At 50.0% G+C, this 15,678-nt stretch overlaps 1 protein-coding gene across 2 annotated transcripts in view; it reads right to left on the minus strand.

Moving 5' to 3' along the window:
- Window positions 1-1,815: 1,815 nt before the first annotated feature.
- CEP89 (centrosomal protein 89) overlaps window positions 1,816-15,678 on the minus strand; it is a 1,224,823-nt gene continuing 1,210,960 nt past the window's right edge. Inside the window, exon 19 of one of the 2 annotated variants that reach the window (XM_078670561.1) lies at window positions 1,816-2,809. In XM_078670561.1, coding sequence (XP_078526687.1) covers window positions 2,572-2,809 — 238 coding nt within the window. In that variant the 3' untranslated portion in view covers window positions 1,816-2,571. The remainder of the gene's footprint in view (window positions 2,810-15,678) is intronic. The other variant, XM_078670562.1, reaches the window with a different exon arrangement.

The following is a 15,678-nucleotide window of genomic DNA, read 5'->3' on the forward strand; positions in this document are numbered from 1 at the left end:
TCCCTCTTAACATCCTGGGCTGAGGAACTCCGATTAAGAGGATGATACTCCCGGTTTTCATTATAGTCTGCAGAATTTCCCATTCCACATCCCCAATGACTGGTTCACTAAAGTGCCAACGGTGTTCCAGTCATTCCTCTGGCTGGATCAGCCCTCACGCAGTCCACAAACTAAATGCCGCTGCCCAGTGTACAATGGAGGCCTGGCGCTGTGGACATTTGCCTAGATTACTGGGCATCTCACCTCTTGGTTATCAATGATTTGTTGACCGGCGGTTGGAATGGCCCAGCATACCAGCTTGAGCCGTCCATCTCGGTCTAGACGGAGTGATGTATGGTCGGTTGGTCCCCCTCAATATCCCAGAGGTCACCATAGTGATAATCCTGGTGTGGAGGGCAGCCAATAGATTTACCGGCTGGGACAGGAGACTGATTAAACAAACCATCTTTGAAAGGGATGCTGGCTAGATCACACAGCGTGGTTGGAGGGCTTTTGATATTGGGATCTAATTGGCATTACAATATTCACTCAATTCACACTTTCCCATACTCGATTCCACAAATACCTGCAACTGAGACATGCACTAGGTTAGTATTTTACCCGCTTAATAAATTTACCTTATTTTTGCTCCCTGAAGGCGCAATTGTTGATGGGTGGTCTGGGTCAGGGGTGTATTTTCCCAGAACTATCGCTCTCTCATTTGTAACGCCCCAGTGATGCTTCCTCTGCTTATATGGAGATGGGTGGGAGAACTGGAGGAGGTAGCGTGGCGTGAGGTGTACATGGCTCCTCGGGTGCTTGCAATATCTGTGAGACTCAGACTGATCCAATTACACTACCTCAATTTAACATACATGACACCTCAAAGACTCTAGCATTCGGGTATTCTTTCTAAGTCTAACTGTACTCAAACCTCGGCCCCTGGAGCAGACTTTTTCCATATGGTTTGGCAGAGTTCTTGATTGCCCAGTCCTGGGGCAAATGTAGGTACTGTCCTGCCTGCGATCCTGGCCAGACCTATCACGTTGACCCAGAGGATAGCCCTTCTGGGTCTTATGCATGAGTTTGGTGGTGCGAGGGGGGTCAGATACATGTAGGTTTGGTGGCACTGGTGGCCAAGAGAGCGATTGAGAGTTCCTGGAAACCATCAAGGCCCCCTAGCTTGACATTGTGGAGACCTGGAATAGACTGGTGTTGCGCCAAACAAGAACAGATTTATATTGTTAGATGTTGTCCTCAGAAATTCAATATAAACTGGGGCAGATGGCGGGAGTACAACAGCCTGTCTTCCGCATTGGAGACTGAGCCTGGGGATGGTATGACAACTGTGTAACTTGACGAAACTGTTGGTGGGTGTGGGGACAGGGTTTTGACCAGGATGCAATATTTTCTTTAATTATGTTGCTGTACTCTTATTTAAACCACTGCAACCTGTTTATAAAAACCTGTAGTCTTAGGAGGAGAAATGTCCTTCGCACACTGGAAAACATTTGTATAAAAGTTTGTCAAGTGACAAGAGTAAAAGAGGACGCTGGATCCGCATCAGAAGGCGTGGAAAGAATGGACGTGATTTTTCACGCAAGGTGGCCGTTATTTTGTGGCCCTGACATCACCTCCAGATCCAAAATTGAGTCAGACAACGCCACCCACTGGCACACAACGGAATTCCCGAGAAAAATTTCTGGATCCAGTCTGGCGCCTAGGTTCATTGAAAAGTTGAGCAATCTGTGGTTGGAAGTATCCATCAGAAAGATTAGATTTTAAGCACAGTAAATGTATTGTCAGCGTATTCTAAGACAATATAGACAACTATAGTTCAACTTGTTGTACTAATTTATTTTAACATCAAAATAGTATTATTCTTGAGTTATTACAAAGCTTAAGTGTCACTTTCAAGTTCTGCTTGCAAGTGTTTTATCAAGCATCAAAATAATAATTTCCATTAAATGTTGACTTTGATGTTGGAGACTACTCTGGCAATATTGCTGCTTTAGGTACTAGATAACTGTGTGTATTACAACCCATTTAATTGTGTCTTTGTATTTGTGCTATACTGTATTACGGTAATCATATTGAACAAATACACATAACTATCATTGTAAAAATACAATTATTAGTTTCAATGAGAGAATTAAGGTAGTCGAACATAAAAGGCAAGTCATTACAGATAGTAATAGAGAATTCAATGTTAGGCAATTATTAACAAATGGCTCAAATGTCGAAATAGTGATTGTTCAAAGAAGATGTTGCCTGAAGATCATCTTTTGAATGTGGAAAAGGAGAAATTGTGTCACAATGGGTGAAGTGAAAACTACTGCTGATATAAGAGAAAATAACTTTGTAAGAAAAAGCAAGACAAAAGCAATCCCCTGTTTGGTTATCTTTTAGTTACGGTAAAACATGCATGAATAGTATTAACAAAGTTGCATAGAAACAGCTCAGCGATTTCTTTCAGTAGCATATTACTTCTCCTTGGACAAATACTCTTTCATGGTATTTTTCTAGGTCTGATAGTCTGCTTCGGCTGGTGTCTGTGGGCATTTGCTTGCTGTGGTCATCTCAAATGTGTGGTCATCTCAAATGTTCCGGTTGACTTTGATCTTCGCTGGGGGACAAAACCTTTAAATCAGAGTCGCAAAAAGCAATTCTATAATCTGAATCTTTCTGCGGTATTTCATCGGATTCAAACTGGTGAGGTTTCCTCGCATTGTATTTGTTAATTTCTAGCGATTTAGCCAAGAATTCCTTCATTTTCTTGTTTTCTTGCGACGTAGTTTCCCACACTGTCTCAAGCTCACCTTCCACTTCCCTAAAAATACAATAGATACATATAAATCTAAAATTGTTTAATCTTTTGCATTTATCGTTTACAATAAAGTCTAAATTCCAATTTATGTTAACGTCTTTGGTTCTGCTACAAATATATTTTGATTACTAATGAAACTACTTTAAAATGTATTTTTATTTTTTTATATATCATTTATTTTATTAGAGGAGGAATAAGAGCAGCATTACAGAATAAATAAAAAGATAGACAGTAGAAAAAGCGAAATATCATAACATGAAAAATAAATCTTACTGTATAGCAAAAAAAAAAAGACCAGGGTTATCAATCATTGCTGAATACTTAATAAAAACAAGATCCAAAAAATATATCAATATAGTACAATATATAACGTGTTAATCACTGCCCCATCCTATTTTCAAAACGTTGTTTTCATGATTACTGTTTTTAGGACGCAAGGCGTTTCCCCACTTACTATTAGTGCACATTGTAAAATGCATTATGACCTAACTGCCCATCAGTTTTGCTTTTTGAGCATCAGGCAAGAGCGCATTAAATTAATATGAAGAATTATCTCAATGATAAGTGTCCTATAGAACATTCACAAAGGATAATTTAACATATCCAATGGGAGCAACTGGGTTTAAAAACCCTTCATGAAATCCTCGTTTAAAAACATTACTAAACAGAGTGTTTTAAGCTTCATGTTTACGCTAAATAGAACAAGTTACTTACCTTCGGTAACGCATTATCTGGTACTGACTCTATCTAGCTCCAGATTCCTTACCTTTGAATTTCCCAGGCGTCAGGCTGGATCCGGAAACTTTTGCTGAGCAATACCCCATTGCGCACAACGTCGGGTGGCTCCATTCAGCTCGGTGTGATGCCGCCGGTTGTGACGTTGCGGTGCCTATATAGGCGCAACCCAGGCACGCGGACGTCAGTACTTTTAGTTTTTTCCACGCCAGAAGCACACAGCCATGAAGTAGCTGACGTAGTTGTGTGCAAAACTAGGGCCCTGAAAGGGGAGTAACTCTAGCCGTACAATATTAGTCCGCAAAGCGGGGAGGCATCGGTGGGGCTGTAATGAATCTGCAGCTAAACAGAGTGTCCACCAGATAATCTGTTACCGAAGGTAATCAACTTGTTCATCTGATAGAGACTTCTAGCTGCAGGTCCCTTACAATTGAATCAGATACCCGAGCCATCCCATCCAGGCGGTGAGTTGCAGATTCATATCCTAAACTAAAAAGTCTTGAGGGACTGAACGGGCGAAAGGCCAGTCCCTGTGTACCTGGCCACCAAGGCAGTAATGTTTTGTGAACGTGTGCAAAAAAGCCCACTTTGCTGCCTGACAGATGTCTTGAAATAGTACACACAGAGCCAAGTCCGTAGATGCAGCCGTTCAACAGGTGGAATCGGCTCTTAATCCCTCAAGGGCTGCTTCTTTGCCAAGGCATAACAGATCTTGATGCAGAGAACAACCCAGCGAGAGATGGTCCTTTTCTGCACTACCCTTCCCTTCTTTGCTCCCACATATCCCACAAAGAGTTGGTCGTCCACCCAGAACTCGTTTGTGCGTTCAAGGTAGAACAATAACGCTCTTTTTGGGTCCAGCCAGTAGAGACGCTCCTCTTCCTTAGAGGGATGCGGGGAGCAAAGAAGGTGGGCAAAGTGATGGACTGACCCAGATGGAATGGGGTCCCAACTTGGTTAAAAGGATGCCCTGGTGCGAAGGATGCCCTGTCTGAAAAGGACATAAGATAAGGAGGCGAGTAAAATAGCGCCTGTAACTCGCTCATCCTCTGTGCAGATGTAATCACCACTAAGAAGGCTGTTTTGATGGTCAACAGCTGGAGGGGGCAATTGTTCAAAGGGAGCACACATCAGATAGGTAAGGACCAAATTAAGGTCCCACTGCGGCATTAACAAAGGGCGTGGGTGGAAATAAGTGAGCCAACCCTTTTAGAACTCTATTTACAATAGGAGATTGAAGAGAGAGGGCGATCTGGCAGCCACAAAAAAGCAGACAGAGCAGAGAGATAACACTTGAGAGTGCCCAAGGCAGAGCCCTGCTAGGCAGGGGTTAGAATGAATAAAAGTACAATATAAAGAGAAGCAGAAAAAGGGTCAATAGACCTTTCTGTGGAGTATAATACAAATTTCTGTCAATAGCAGGCATATACCGTCTTAGTGGAGGGCCGCCTGGCCACCAGAATAACATTACAGACTTCGGGAGGAAGCTCAAAACTTATTAACTGTCACCACTCAATCTCTATGCATTGAGGCGCAGAGTTGACCGGTTCGGGTGAAGAACCCTCCCCTGCTGCTGCGACAGAAGATCCTCCTGAAGGGGCAGCCTGATCGGAGGATTGATACTCATTCTCAGAAGCTTTGGATACCAGACTCCCTCGCCCAGTCCAGAGTACCAAGAATGACTTTGGCCCGGTCACTCCTGATCTTCTTCAGAACCCTGGGCAGGAGTGGTATGGGCGGAAAGGAGTACAGCAGACCTGAGCTCCACTTGTGACGAAAAGAGTCACCGATCGATAGCCCCACTACTGAAAGAGACCTTGCGCCAACTCCGACTGGAGACGCCATTCACAATCTGCTAGGCATTGATGGCTGAAATTGTCCGCCCTAGCATTCAGGGAACCTGCCAGGTGTTGAACCACCAGGGTTATGCCCTACTGTCCCAGCCATGTACAGAGATGAAGAGCCTCTCGATAAATTGTCCACGACCCCACCTGCCCCGTTTGTTGCTGTACCACATGGCAGTGGTGTTGTCCGTGAACACCTGCACTACCTTCCCCTTGACAGAGGGAAGAACTGCTTTAAATGTCAACCGAATCGCTCAGAGCTCCAACAAATTCATGTGGAGCCCCATCTCTGTCTAAAACCAGTGTCCCCTGATCTCCACCTCTCGCAGGTGGATGCCCCATCCCAGAAGTGACACATCTGTCACGACTGTGAGCTTTGGTTGGAGAAGGGAGAGGAGTCTGTTGTTGACCCAATCGTGGTTCGTTATCCACCACTACAGATCTTTTACAGTTCCTTCCAAGATCTGAACCACATGGGTGAGATTCCCCTGATGCTGTACCCTTTGGAACTTCAAGTCCCACTGCAGAGCCTGCATGTGCCACCCGGTGTGTCTTACCAACTGGATGCAGGTGGCTTTGAGGACTAAGCCTCAGAGTCAGTCTCACCGAAATCCAGGATAGAGGCTGAAATATCAGAATCATAGCCTGAATATCCTGGACTCTCTGCTCAGGAGGAGAGGCCCAAAACTGCACTGTGTCCAGAACTGCTCCTATAAAAGGGAGCATCTGAGAAGAAGTCAGGTGTGACTAAGGCACATTTATAGAGAACCCCAGCAAATGCAGGTGGTTCGTCGTAGTCTGAAAGTGGGAAACGACTAACTAGGGCGAGCACGCCTTCAGCAGCCAAGTCCTTGAGGACGGGGAAGACTAACACCCCAAATCTATACAGATGAGCTGCGACCACTTCCTTCACCTTTGTGAACACCCAAGGGGCACTAGTAAGGCCGAAGGGGAGCACGGTAAACTGAAAGTGTTTGTGGCACACCTTGAAACATAGGTAATGCCTGAGGCTGGGCAGGATGGGAATGTGAAAATACATATCCTGCTGATCCAACACTACCATCCAGTCCTCTTGGCCTAGGGCAAACAAGACCTGAGCCAGAGTGAACATTATGAATTTCTTCTTTTTGAGGAAGAGATTGATAGTCCAAAGATCCAAAATGGGCCATAGCCCTTTGTTCCTCTTCGGAATCAGAAAGTAGTGGGAATAACAGCCACTGCCTACTTCTGAAACTGGGGCCCTTTCTATAGCTCTCTTGGCCAAGAGAGCCATAACCTCCCCTGAGAGCAGCTTTAAATGATCCTCCATCAGCCATTCCTGATTTGACAGAATAGAAGGAGGAAAAGAAAGAAAAGGCAGCGAATAGCCCTTCTGGACTATTCCACCTGTCCGATGTTCTGGATCTCCAGTGGGGGAAATGATTACCAATTCTCCACCAACTGGAGGAGTGTGGTCCTACAGAATTAGCCTAGCATTGCTTGGAGGCTGTGTCTGCTGACAGCAGTGTGGTTGATGACTTTTGGCCTCCATTCAGAGATCATATAGGGCAGTCTGTGCGAAAGGGTGGCTGGGATGGGTTGACACAGCTGGAAACCCCTTTAGTTGCCACAAAAGTGGCGAAAGGAAGCCTGGCCGCGGGGGCTGGAGGAGAGGCCCAAGGATCTGGCCGTAGCTCGAGAGCCCTTGAACTTGACCAGGGTCTGCTTTTTCCCCAAAAAGGCAGATTCCATCAAAGGGCATGTCCATCAAATTGGCTTGGACATTGCCTGAGAAGCCAACTGTGGCGCCTCAAAGACACTGTTGTTGAAATCGACCTGCCTAGCGAATCAGTCGTATCTAGGCCGCACCATATGGTGAATTTTGCTGCATTTCTCTCATCCTTAACAGCTTGGGAGAGCACAGCCCGAGTTTCCTTCGGGACTTGTGGCACAACGTGCGCAACCGTCTCTCAAAGGGAATAAGAGAAACGGACCAATAAGGACACAGTATTTACCGACCGCAATTCCAGACTGGAGGAAGAAAACAATTTCTTCCCGAATAAATCCAGCCTCTCGGATTCCCTATCCAAACGAGTGGAAGAGAATGGGCCTCGGGACGTAGAGGCCTGCACCACCAAACATTTTGGGGTGGGGTGTTGGCTGATAAACTTTGAGTCACCCAGAGCTGGGCGATGGTGACGTGCAATTGTCCTATTCACAGGAGCCCCTGTGCTAGGTTTGCACCATGAACCTAGAATGAAGTCTGTAAGCACCTCATCAAAGGGCAACAGGGGTTCAGAAGTGGAAGCCCCAGGTTGAAACAACTCAGTCAGGAAGTTAGTCCTGACCTGCACCGAGGGCAGCTCCAGTCTAAGTACCTCGGCTGCCCTCTTAACCACCATAGCATAGAATGTCCCCTTCTCCGTAGCCACTGTTGGCAGAGAGAGCATGCCAATATCTGGGGAAGTATCCAGTCCACTAGCCTCCCCAGGTACCCCATACCAGTCCAAATTCCCCTCAGAGACTTCCTGGGTTTCAATAAGTCCCCAGACTCCTCCCAATCCTCTCCTGAGCCTAGAACATCTTCAAAGTGCTCAGGTGACAACATAGAACCTCTGAGTTCTGTTGATGTCGGAATCAGTGTCGATTAACGCCGTTCCAGCTCTGTGTCATTGGGGATGAGGATGGGGCTTGTGCCACTGACGGGCATCAGTGAGGTCACAGGCACCGACTTCGGGTCAGATGCCAGGGAAGGTCGCGATGGCACGACTGGTGTCTCACTGGATCTGCGTTCGTATCCCTGAGGCCCGAATGGAGTCATGGCTGGAGCCGACTGCGTTGAAGCCAGTGGGGCCCTTTCTGACCTTGTGGGACCCAAAGAATTACCAATGGGGTCGTTCCACTCAAAAACTTGGCTCATGGCCTCGTAAAACTCTTTTGAGATGGAGTCGCTTAGACTCCCAGAAAGGGGGGGAGATGCAAAGTCAACTTTAGCTTCAGAGAACTGTGCCTAGAACGTTGGTGCTCCTTACCTCTCTCGACGATGGACGCCAGTTGAGGTAAGTCCGCTTGGACTTCTTCTTCTTCTTCTTATGCTTCTACCCAGAGTGCCCCAAGGACCTCGAATAAGAGGAAGAAGACTTAGGGTTCAGGGATTGGACCCGCGACCTCCTCTTCTTCGATCAGGATCGTGACCTCCTTGGAGTCTCCCGGGACGGTGTCAACTGCCGGGCCGCGAGTAACTTTATTGCCCTGAAGGTCTTCGGGCCATTGCCCGACAGTCGAGCACAACTTTGTATCATGGTCACCCTCGAGACACCAAAGACATATGTGATGGGGATCAGTATACCGACTTCATGTGGGCACAAGTCCTGCATGGTTTGAAACCGGTCTTCCCATGCACACAAATTCAGAAAAACCCCAAAATTTAGACAAAAGTCGAGTAAAAACCTGCCAAAAAGCAGCAGAGGGGTAGCTCTTCCAGGATCAGAGCTTAACTGGTGCAGAAAGAAAATAACTGACTCCACACGCCTGGGTGGCTCCTATATAGGCACCGTGACATCATAACAGACGCTGATGACGTCATGCGGAGCCAAATAAAGCCACCTGACGTCACGTGCAAGGGGTATAGCACATCAAATGTTTCCGGATCCAGCCTCACGCCTGGGACATTCAAAGGTAAGGAATCTGCAGCTAGAAGTCTCTATTAGATAGTAATGTTGATGGACAGCCATTATGCGGTGGCACTATTAATGAGTATGTTTAGCAGAGGCAGCCTGACGGAGGATCGATGCTCAGTTCTAAAACCTTGGGATACCAAACTTTCCGTGCCCAGTCCAGACCCACAAGAATAACTTGTGCCCAATCGCTCCTGATCTTTTTGAGCACTTTAGGCAGGAGTGATATGGGCAGAAAGGCATATAGGAGGCCTGAGCTCCACTTGTGGCGAAAAGCGTCGCCAAGCGAGAGCCGCCTTGGAAACTCCAGCATACAAAACTGCTGACATTGCGTATTCTCTTTGGAGGCGAACGGATCTAACCAAGGCTCTCCCCACCGCTGAAAGTGACCTTGTGCCACCTCCGGAAGGAGACGCTATTCGTGATCCGCAAGGCACCTTCGGCTGATCTCGTCCGCCATGGCGTTCAGAGAACTGGCCAGGTGTTGAACCACCAGTGAAATGCCCTGCTGTTCCAGCTAAGTCCCGAGACGCAGGGCCTCTTGACAAAGAGTCCACGACCCCACTCCGCCCTGTTTGTTGTCGGTAGTGTTGTCCGTGAACACCTGTACGAGCCTTCCCTTTATTGACTGCAAAAAGGCTTTCAGTGCCAGACGGATTGCCCAAACTCCAACAGATTGATATGGAGCTTGTGTTCTGCCGGAGACTAGAGTACTCTCATCTCCTCCTCCCCCAAATGCCCACCCCATCCCAGAAGGAAACCAATCGCGGTCTGTTATCCACCACTGCAGGTGTTTTGCAGTGCCCTCTGAAATCTGAACCAGGTCGGTGAGATTCCCTCGATGCTGCGAGTAGGAAAGTAGGATCTGCTTTCACGGTTACCCCAACTTTTTGCTTGGTGTTATGCTGTTTCTGTCTAGTCTGACTGGGATCCTCTTGATTAGGACCCCAGCGGGTCTCACAGGCTCCAGAGGAGCCGCAGGGGTGGGACCCCCCCCGGCCTCATCATCCGCATCCGGAGACCGACAGGGGGACGTCGGCGAGCAGGCACACGTCTTTGACTTCTTCTTATGATGTCTCTAACCCGATTCTGAGTGTGAAGACTTCGACCCTGAGGAGCGATGATGATGGCTCTGCGAGCGGTCCCTCGATCGACCCAGGACCTCGAACAGCATGGAGACGACTGCCGGGCCTCCAGCAGCTTACGGGACCGTCCCGCAAGGCCTTCGGAGCCATGGCCAGACAGTCGGAACATGACCAGGAGTCATGGTCGCGCCCCAGACATTAGAGACAGATGCCATGGGGGTCGGCCACCAACATTGTACGGCGACAGGCCCCGCAGGATTTAAACCCAGGCATCCCTACGGGGCACCTGGAGTCAAAGACTCAAAATGGAAGACAAAAAGTCTAAAAAGTTTAGTCAAATAGTGACTAGGGTATGTGCTCTAACCTGCTCTGAGCTTGCTGGCGCGGAATAGAATAAGAAAGAACTGACATCAGCGCACATGGGTGGCCCCGAAGTAGTCTCCGTGACGTAATCTCGGCGCCTACGAAGCCATTGAAGAACACAGAGCCACACAATGCCACCTTCCGACGAGCAGGGGTTCTGCTGACAGAAACTTTCCGGATCCAGTCTGACGCCTTGGGATATTCTAAGGTAAGGAATCTATCACTAACGTGTCTCTTTCAGATAAAGGGTGCAGCGAGGACAACGTAGCTGCCTGACAGATGTCTTGCAGGGGGACACCACGTCCTAATGCAGTAGTAGCTGCTGTTGCCCTGGTAGGATGGGCGCGCAACCCCACAGGAGGTTCCTTTTTAGCCAGAGAATAACAGGCTTTTATACACAAGATGACCCAGCGGGAGATAGTTCGCTTGTGCACAGCCCGGCCTTTCTTGGCGCCTACGTAGCCAACAAAAAGCTGGTCATCCACCCGGAACTGTTGTGTGCGATTGAGGTAAAGCACAAGTTACTTACCTTCAGTAACGATCTATCTGTAAGAAACAGTAGTTAGTGTTAGATTCCTTACCTTAGAATATCCCCAGGCGTCAGGCTGGATCCGGAAAGATTTCGTCAGTAGTACCCTTGCGCGTCGGTAGGCGTCGTCTGCAGCTCTGCGTCCGTCGTCAGTGTCGTGATCGCCGGGATGACATCGGAGTACTTAGACACCACCCTCTGTATATAGCTTTCCGCGCCAGGAACGCAGATCCATGGTAGAAACCGAAACTGGTGCCATAAAACTAGGGCCCAGAAAGGCTTGTCCTTAACCCTAGATATTGGTTCGCAGAACGGGGAGGATGGGTGGAGCGGTAAGGAATCTAACACTAACTACTGTTTCTTACAGATATATCGTTACCGAAGGTAAGTAACTTGTGCATCTGAAAGAAACAGGTTAGTGTTAGATTCCTTATCTTAGAGTAGATACCCCAGCAATACCAACCCCGGTGGTGGGTCTGCGAACCAAGATCACACCAGAAAGTCCTGAAGAACGGAACGGACGAAAAAGCCATCTCTCCGGACTTGGCTGTCCAGGCAGTAGTGCTTAGCAAACGTGTGCAGCGAGGCCCACGTAGCTGCCTGCCAGATGTCCTGCAAGGGGACTCCCAGACCCAGGGCAGTAATAGCCGCTGTGGCCCGAATGGAATGGGCGCGCAGCCCCACAGGAGGATCCTTTTTCGCCAAGGAGTAATAGACCTTGATGCACAAAACGACCCACCGAGAGATGGTCCGCTTGTGCACCGCCCGTCCCTTCTTAGCGCCCACGTAACCTACAAAGAGCTGGTCGTCCACCTGGAACTGGCGTGTGCGGGCTAGATAGAAGGAGAGCGCACGTTTTGGGTCCAGACGGTGGAGCCTCTCTTCCTCTTTCGAGGGATGCGGAGGCAGAAGGAAGGTGGGCAAGGTGATGGACTGCCCGATATGAAAGACTGTAACCACCTTGGGCAGGAAAGAAGGACGAGTCCTTAGAAAAAACCTTGTGCGGATGGACAGAGAGGAAAGGAGGTTTAGAAGATAGAGCCTGGAGCTCACTCAATCTCCTGGCAGAGGTGATGGCAACCAGCAATGCAGTTTTAAGAGTCAGAAGACGTAGAGGACAGTTATGAAGTGGCTCAAAGGAAGTGCACATCAGATAAGTCAGTAGAGGTTTAAGTCCCACTGAGGCATCACGAAAGGAACAGAAGGAAACGTGTGTGATGCCTTTCAAGAATCTATTTACAACAGGGGACTTGAAAAGAGAAGGCTGATCAGGAAGCCTCAAGAAGACTGAAATGGCCGAGAGGTAGCCCTTGATAGTGCCCAGAGCATAGCCCTGCTGGGCAAGAGAAAGAAAAAAGAGGAGAACCTTTGAAATGGGGGCAGAGAGTGGATCCACAGCCTTTGCTGTGCACCATGCCACAAATTTGTTCCACCTGGAGGCGTATACCGATTTTGTGGAGGGATGCCTGGCTGCCAGAATCACATCACAGACTTCAGGAGGCAAGTGAAATGGCCTCAACTGTTGCCGCTCAATCTCCACGCATGTAGGTGGAGATTGGAGAGGTTCGGGTGGAGGACCGTCCCCTGCTGCTGTGACAGAAGGTCCTCCTGAAGAGGCAGACGAATAGGGGGATCGACTGACATGCAGAGTAGCTTGGGATACTAGTATCTTTGTGCCCAGTCCGGAGCCACAAGGATGACTTGGGCCCGGTCTCGCCTGATCTTCTTCAGCACTCTGGGCAGAAGTGGTATAGGCGGAAAGGCGTACAACAGACCGCAGCTCCACTCACGACGAAAAGCGTCTCCGAGCGAGTGCCGCCTTGGAAATTCCAACACCCAGAACTGATGACATTTCGTGTTCTCTTCGGTGACGAATAGATCTAACCAAGGCTCTCCCCACTGCCGAAAGACACCTTGCACCACTTCTGAGTTCAGACGCCATTTGTGATCCATCATGCACCGGCGGCTAAGTTCGTCCGCCCTGGCATTCAGGGAACCTGCAAGGTGTTGAACCACCAGGGTGACGCCCTGGTGTTCCAGCCATGTCCAGAGGCGCAGAGCCTCCTGACAAAGGGTCCATGACCCCACCCGCCTTGTTTGTTGCAGTACTACATGGCGGTGGTGTTGTCCGTGAACACTTGCACTACACTTCCCCGGACAGAGGGAAGGAATGCCTTCAGTGCCAGACGGATCGCCGCCAGCTCCAGAAGGTTGATATGGAGCCAGGACTCCGCCGGAGACCAGAGGCCTCTGATCTCCGCCTCTCCGATGTGGCCCCCCCATCCCAGGAGGGACGCATCCGTCACTACTACGTGCTTCGGTTGGGGTAGGGAGAGGGATCTGCCGCTGACACAATCGCAGTTCGTGAGCCACCACTGCAACTGACTCTCAATGCCCTCCGAGATCAGGACATGGTCGGACAGGTTGCCCTGACGCTGTGCCCACTGAAACTTCAGGTTCCACTGCAGAGCCCGCATCCGCCAACTGGCTTGATGGACCAGAAGGATGCAGGAGGCCATCAGCCCAAGGAGCCGCAGTGTCAACCTGACAGAAACTCGGGATAAAGGCCTGAAAGATCGGAATCAGAGCCCGAATATCTCGAACCCGCTGTTTGGGGGGATAAACCGAAACTGCGCCAAGTCCAGAACTGCTCCGATGAAAAGGAGCTTCTGAGAGGGGCACAGGTGCGACTTTGGCACGTTGATGGAGAACCCCAGCGAGTGCAGGAGGTCGGCCTTAGTCTGGAGGTGGGAAAAGACTGTTTGGGGCGAGCCTGCCTTCAACAACCAGTCATCAAGATAGGGGAAGACTGGAACCCCTGATCTGCGCAAATGAGCTGCGACCACCGCCATCACTTTCGTGAACACCCGAGGGGCACTGGTAAGGCTGAAGGGGAGCACAGTAAACTGAAAGCGCTGGTGGTCCACCGTGAACCGCAGGTAGCGCCGGTGGGCCGGCAGGACGGGGATGTGGAAATATGCATCCTGCAAGTCCAACGCTACCATCCAGTCTCCAGGGTCTAGGGCAGCTAGGACCTGAGCTAAAGTCAGCATCTTGAAATTCTCCTTCCGGAGGAAGCCGTTGACGCTCGGTAGGTCCAAGATAGGGCGTAGGCCTCCTTCCCCCTTCTTGGGTACCAGAAAGTAGTGGGAGTAGCAACCGCGTCCTACTTCTGGCCCAGGAACGCGCCCGATGGCCCCCTTGGCCAAGAGGGCCATAACTTAATGCTGCAGAAGTTGCAAGTGATCCCCCGACATACGGTGGTACTGCGGTGGCGAAGTGTGGCTCAATGGTTAGAGCGGCAGACCTTGATGCAGAACTCTTGCCCGGGACCAGGGTTCAATCCCCGCCTCGGCGGGTCTTGGGCTCAAAATTTCCTCTGACCTGATATTCTCGCCTCAGTGCCTATTCTAATCATGGGTCCCACGCTGCAACTCTGGGCAATAGCTTGCTTAATCTCCACAACGGCCCCAACAGCGCTGGGATGCCTGGTTTCACCATGGGGGTGCCCAGGAGTGGACACTTCACAGGGAAAAACCAGGAAGGGTTCCTACAGCGGTATGAGTACAGTATCGAGAAACCTCTGGGTAGTTGTGCGCTATATAAGTACAAAGATTACGTTTTTTTTTTTACGTGGCATGGCTGGAGGGGTCGCCTCAAAGGGGAGGGAGTAGCCCCTTTCAGACAATTTGCAGCACCCACCTGTCCCACGTGATAGAGCGCCAGTGGAGGAGGTGATGGCAGACCCTGCCCCCCACTGGCGTGGAATGGGCCTGAAAACTCGGACTAGGAAGGCTTTGAGGCAGATGCTGCAGGAGCGGATGTGGACTGACCTTGCCGTTGTCGCCCGACACAGCCACGGCGGTTACCACGTCTGCGGACGCGTTGTGGCTGGTTCTGAGGCCTATGGCTGGCAGGACATGTGGGGGTGCCCCTTCCTTGGCCACGAAAGGGGCGAAAAGCAGATGTTTGCTGGCGCTGGCCAGACAGGTCCAAGGACTTGGCCGTAGCCCTGGAGTCCATGAAACGCTCAAGCGCACTGTCTGCTTTGTCGCCAAAGAGGCGACAGCCATCGAAGGGCATGCCCATGAGCATGGCCTGGACATCGCCCGAGAAATTGGCAGACCTCAGCCAGGCGTGGCGGTGAACCGCCACCTCCGTGGAAACTCGCCCTTCCCAGCAAGTCCATGGTATCCAGTCCATACCTGATGGAATAACGCGCCGCATTCCGCTCCTCCGCAAGGGCTTGGGCGGCACTGGGGCAGCACGTCCGCAACCGTGTCCCACAAAGTGTGGGTATAACGGCCCAAAAGGCAAGCGGTGTTGATAGACCGCAACCCCAAACTCAACGAGGAGAACAGTTTCTTCCCAAACAGATCAAACCTTTTGGATTCCCGATCCGGGGGGGCGGTCGGGAATGCTGTCTGGGACGTAGAAGCCTAGATCACCAGGCTCTCGGGGGTGGGGTGCACAGACAGAAAGCTAGGGTCGCCCGGAGCCGGGCGGTGGCGTCGGGCCACGTTTCGATCCACAGGGGGCACTGTGGAGGGCTTGGACCAGGTGACCATCAGAACGTCTGTGAGGGCCTCATTGAATGGAGGTAGAGGCTCCAAAGAGCTTACTCCCAGCTGAAGCATCTCAGTGAGGAGGTTAGTCCTCA

This window comes from Lissotriton helveticus, chromosome 12 (genome assembly GCF_964261635.1).
Source record: "Lissotriton helveticus chromosome 12, aLisHel1.1, whole genome shotgun sequence".
NCBI lineage: Eukaryota > Metazoa > Chordata > Amphibia > Caudata > Salamandridae > Lissotriton > Lissotriton helveticus.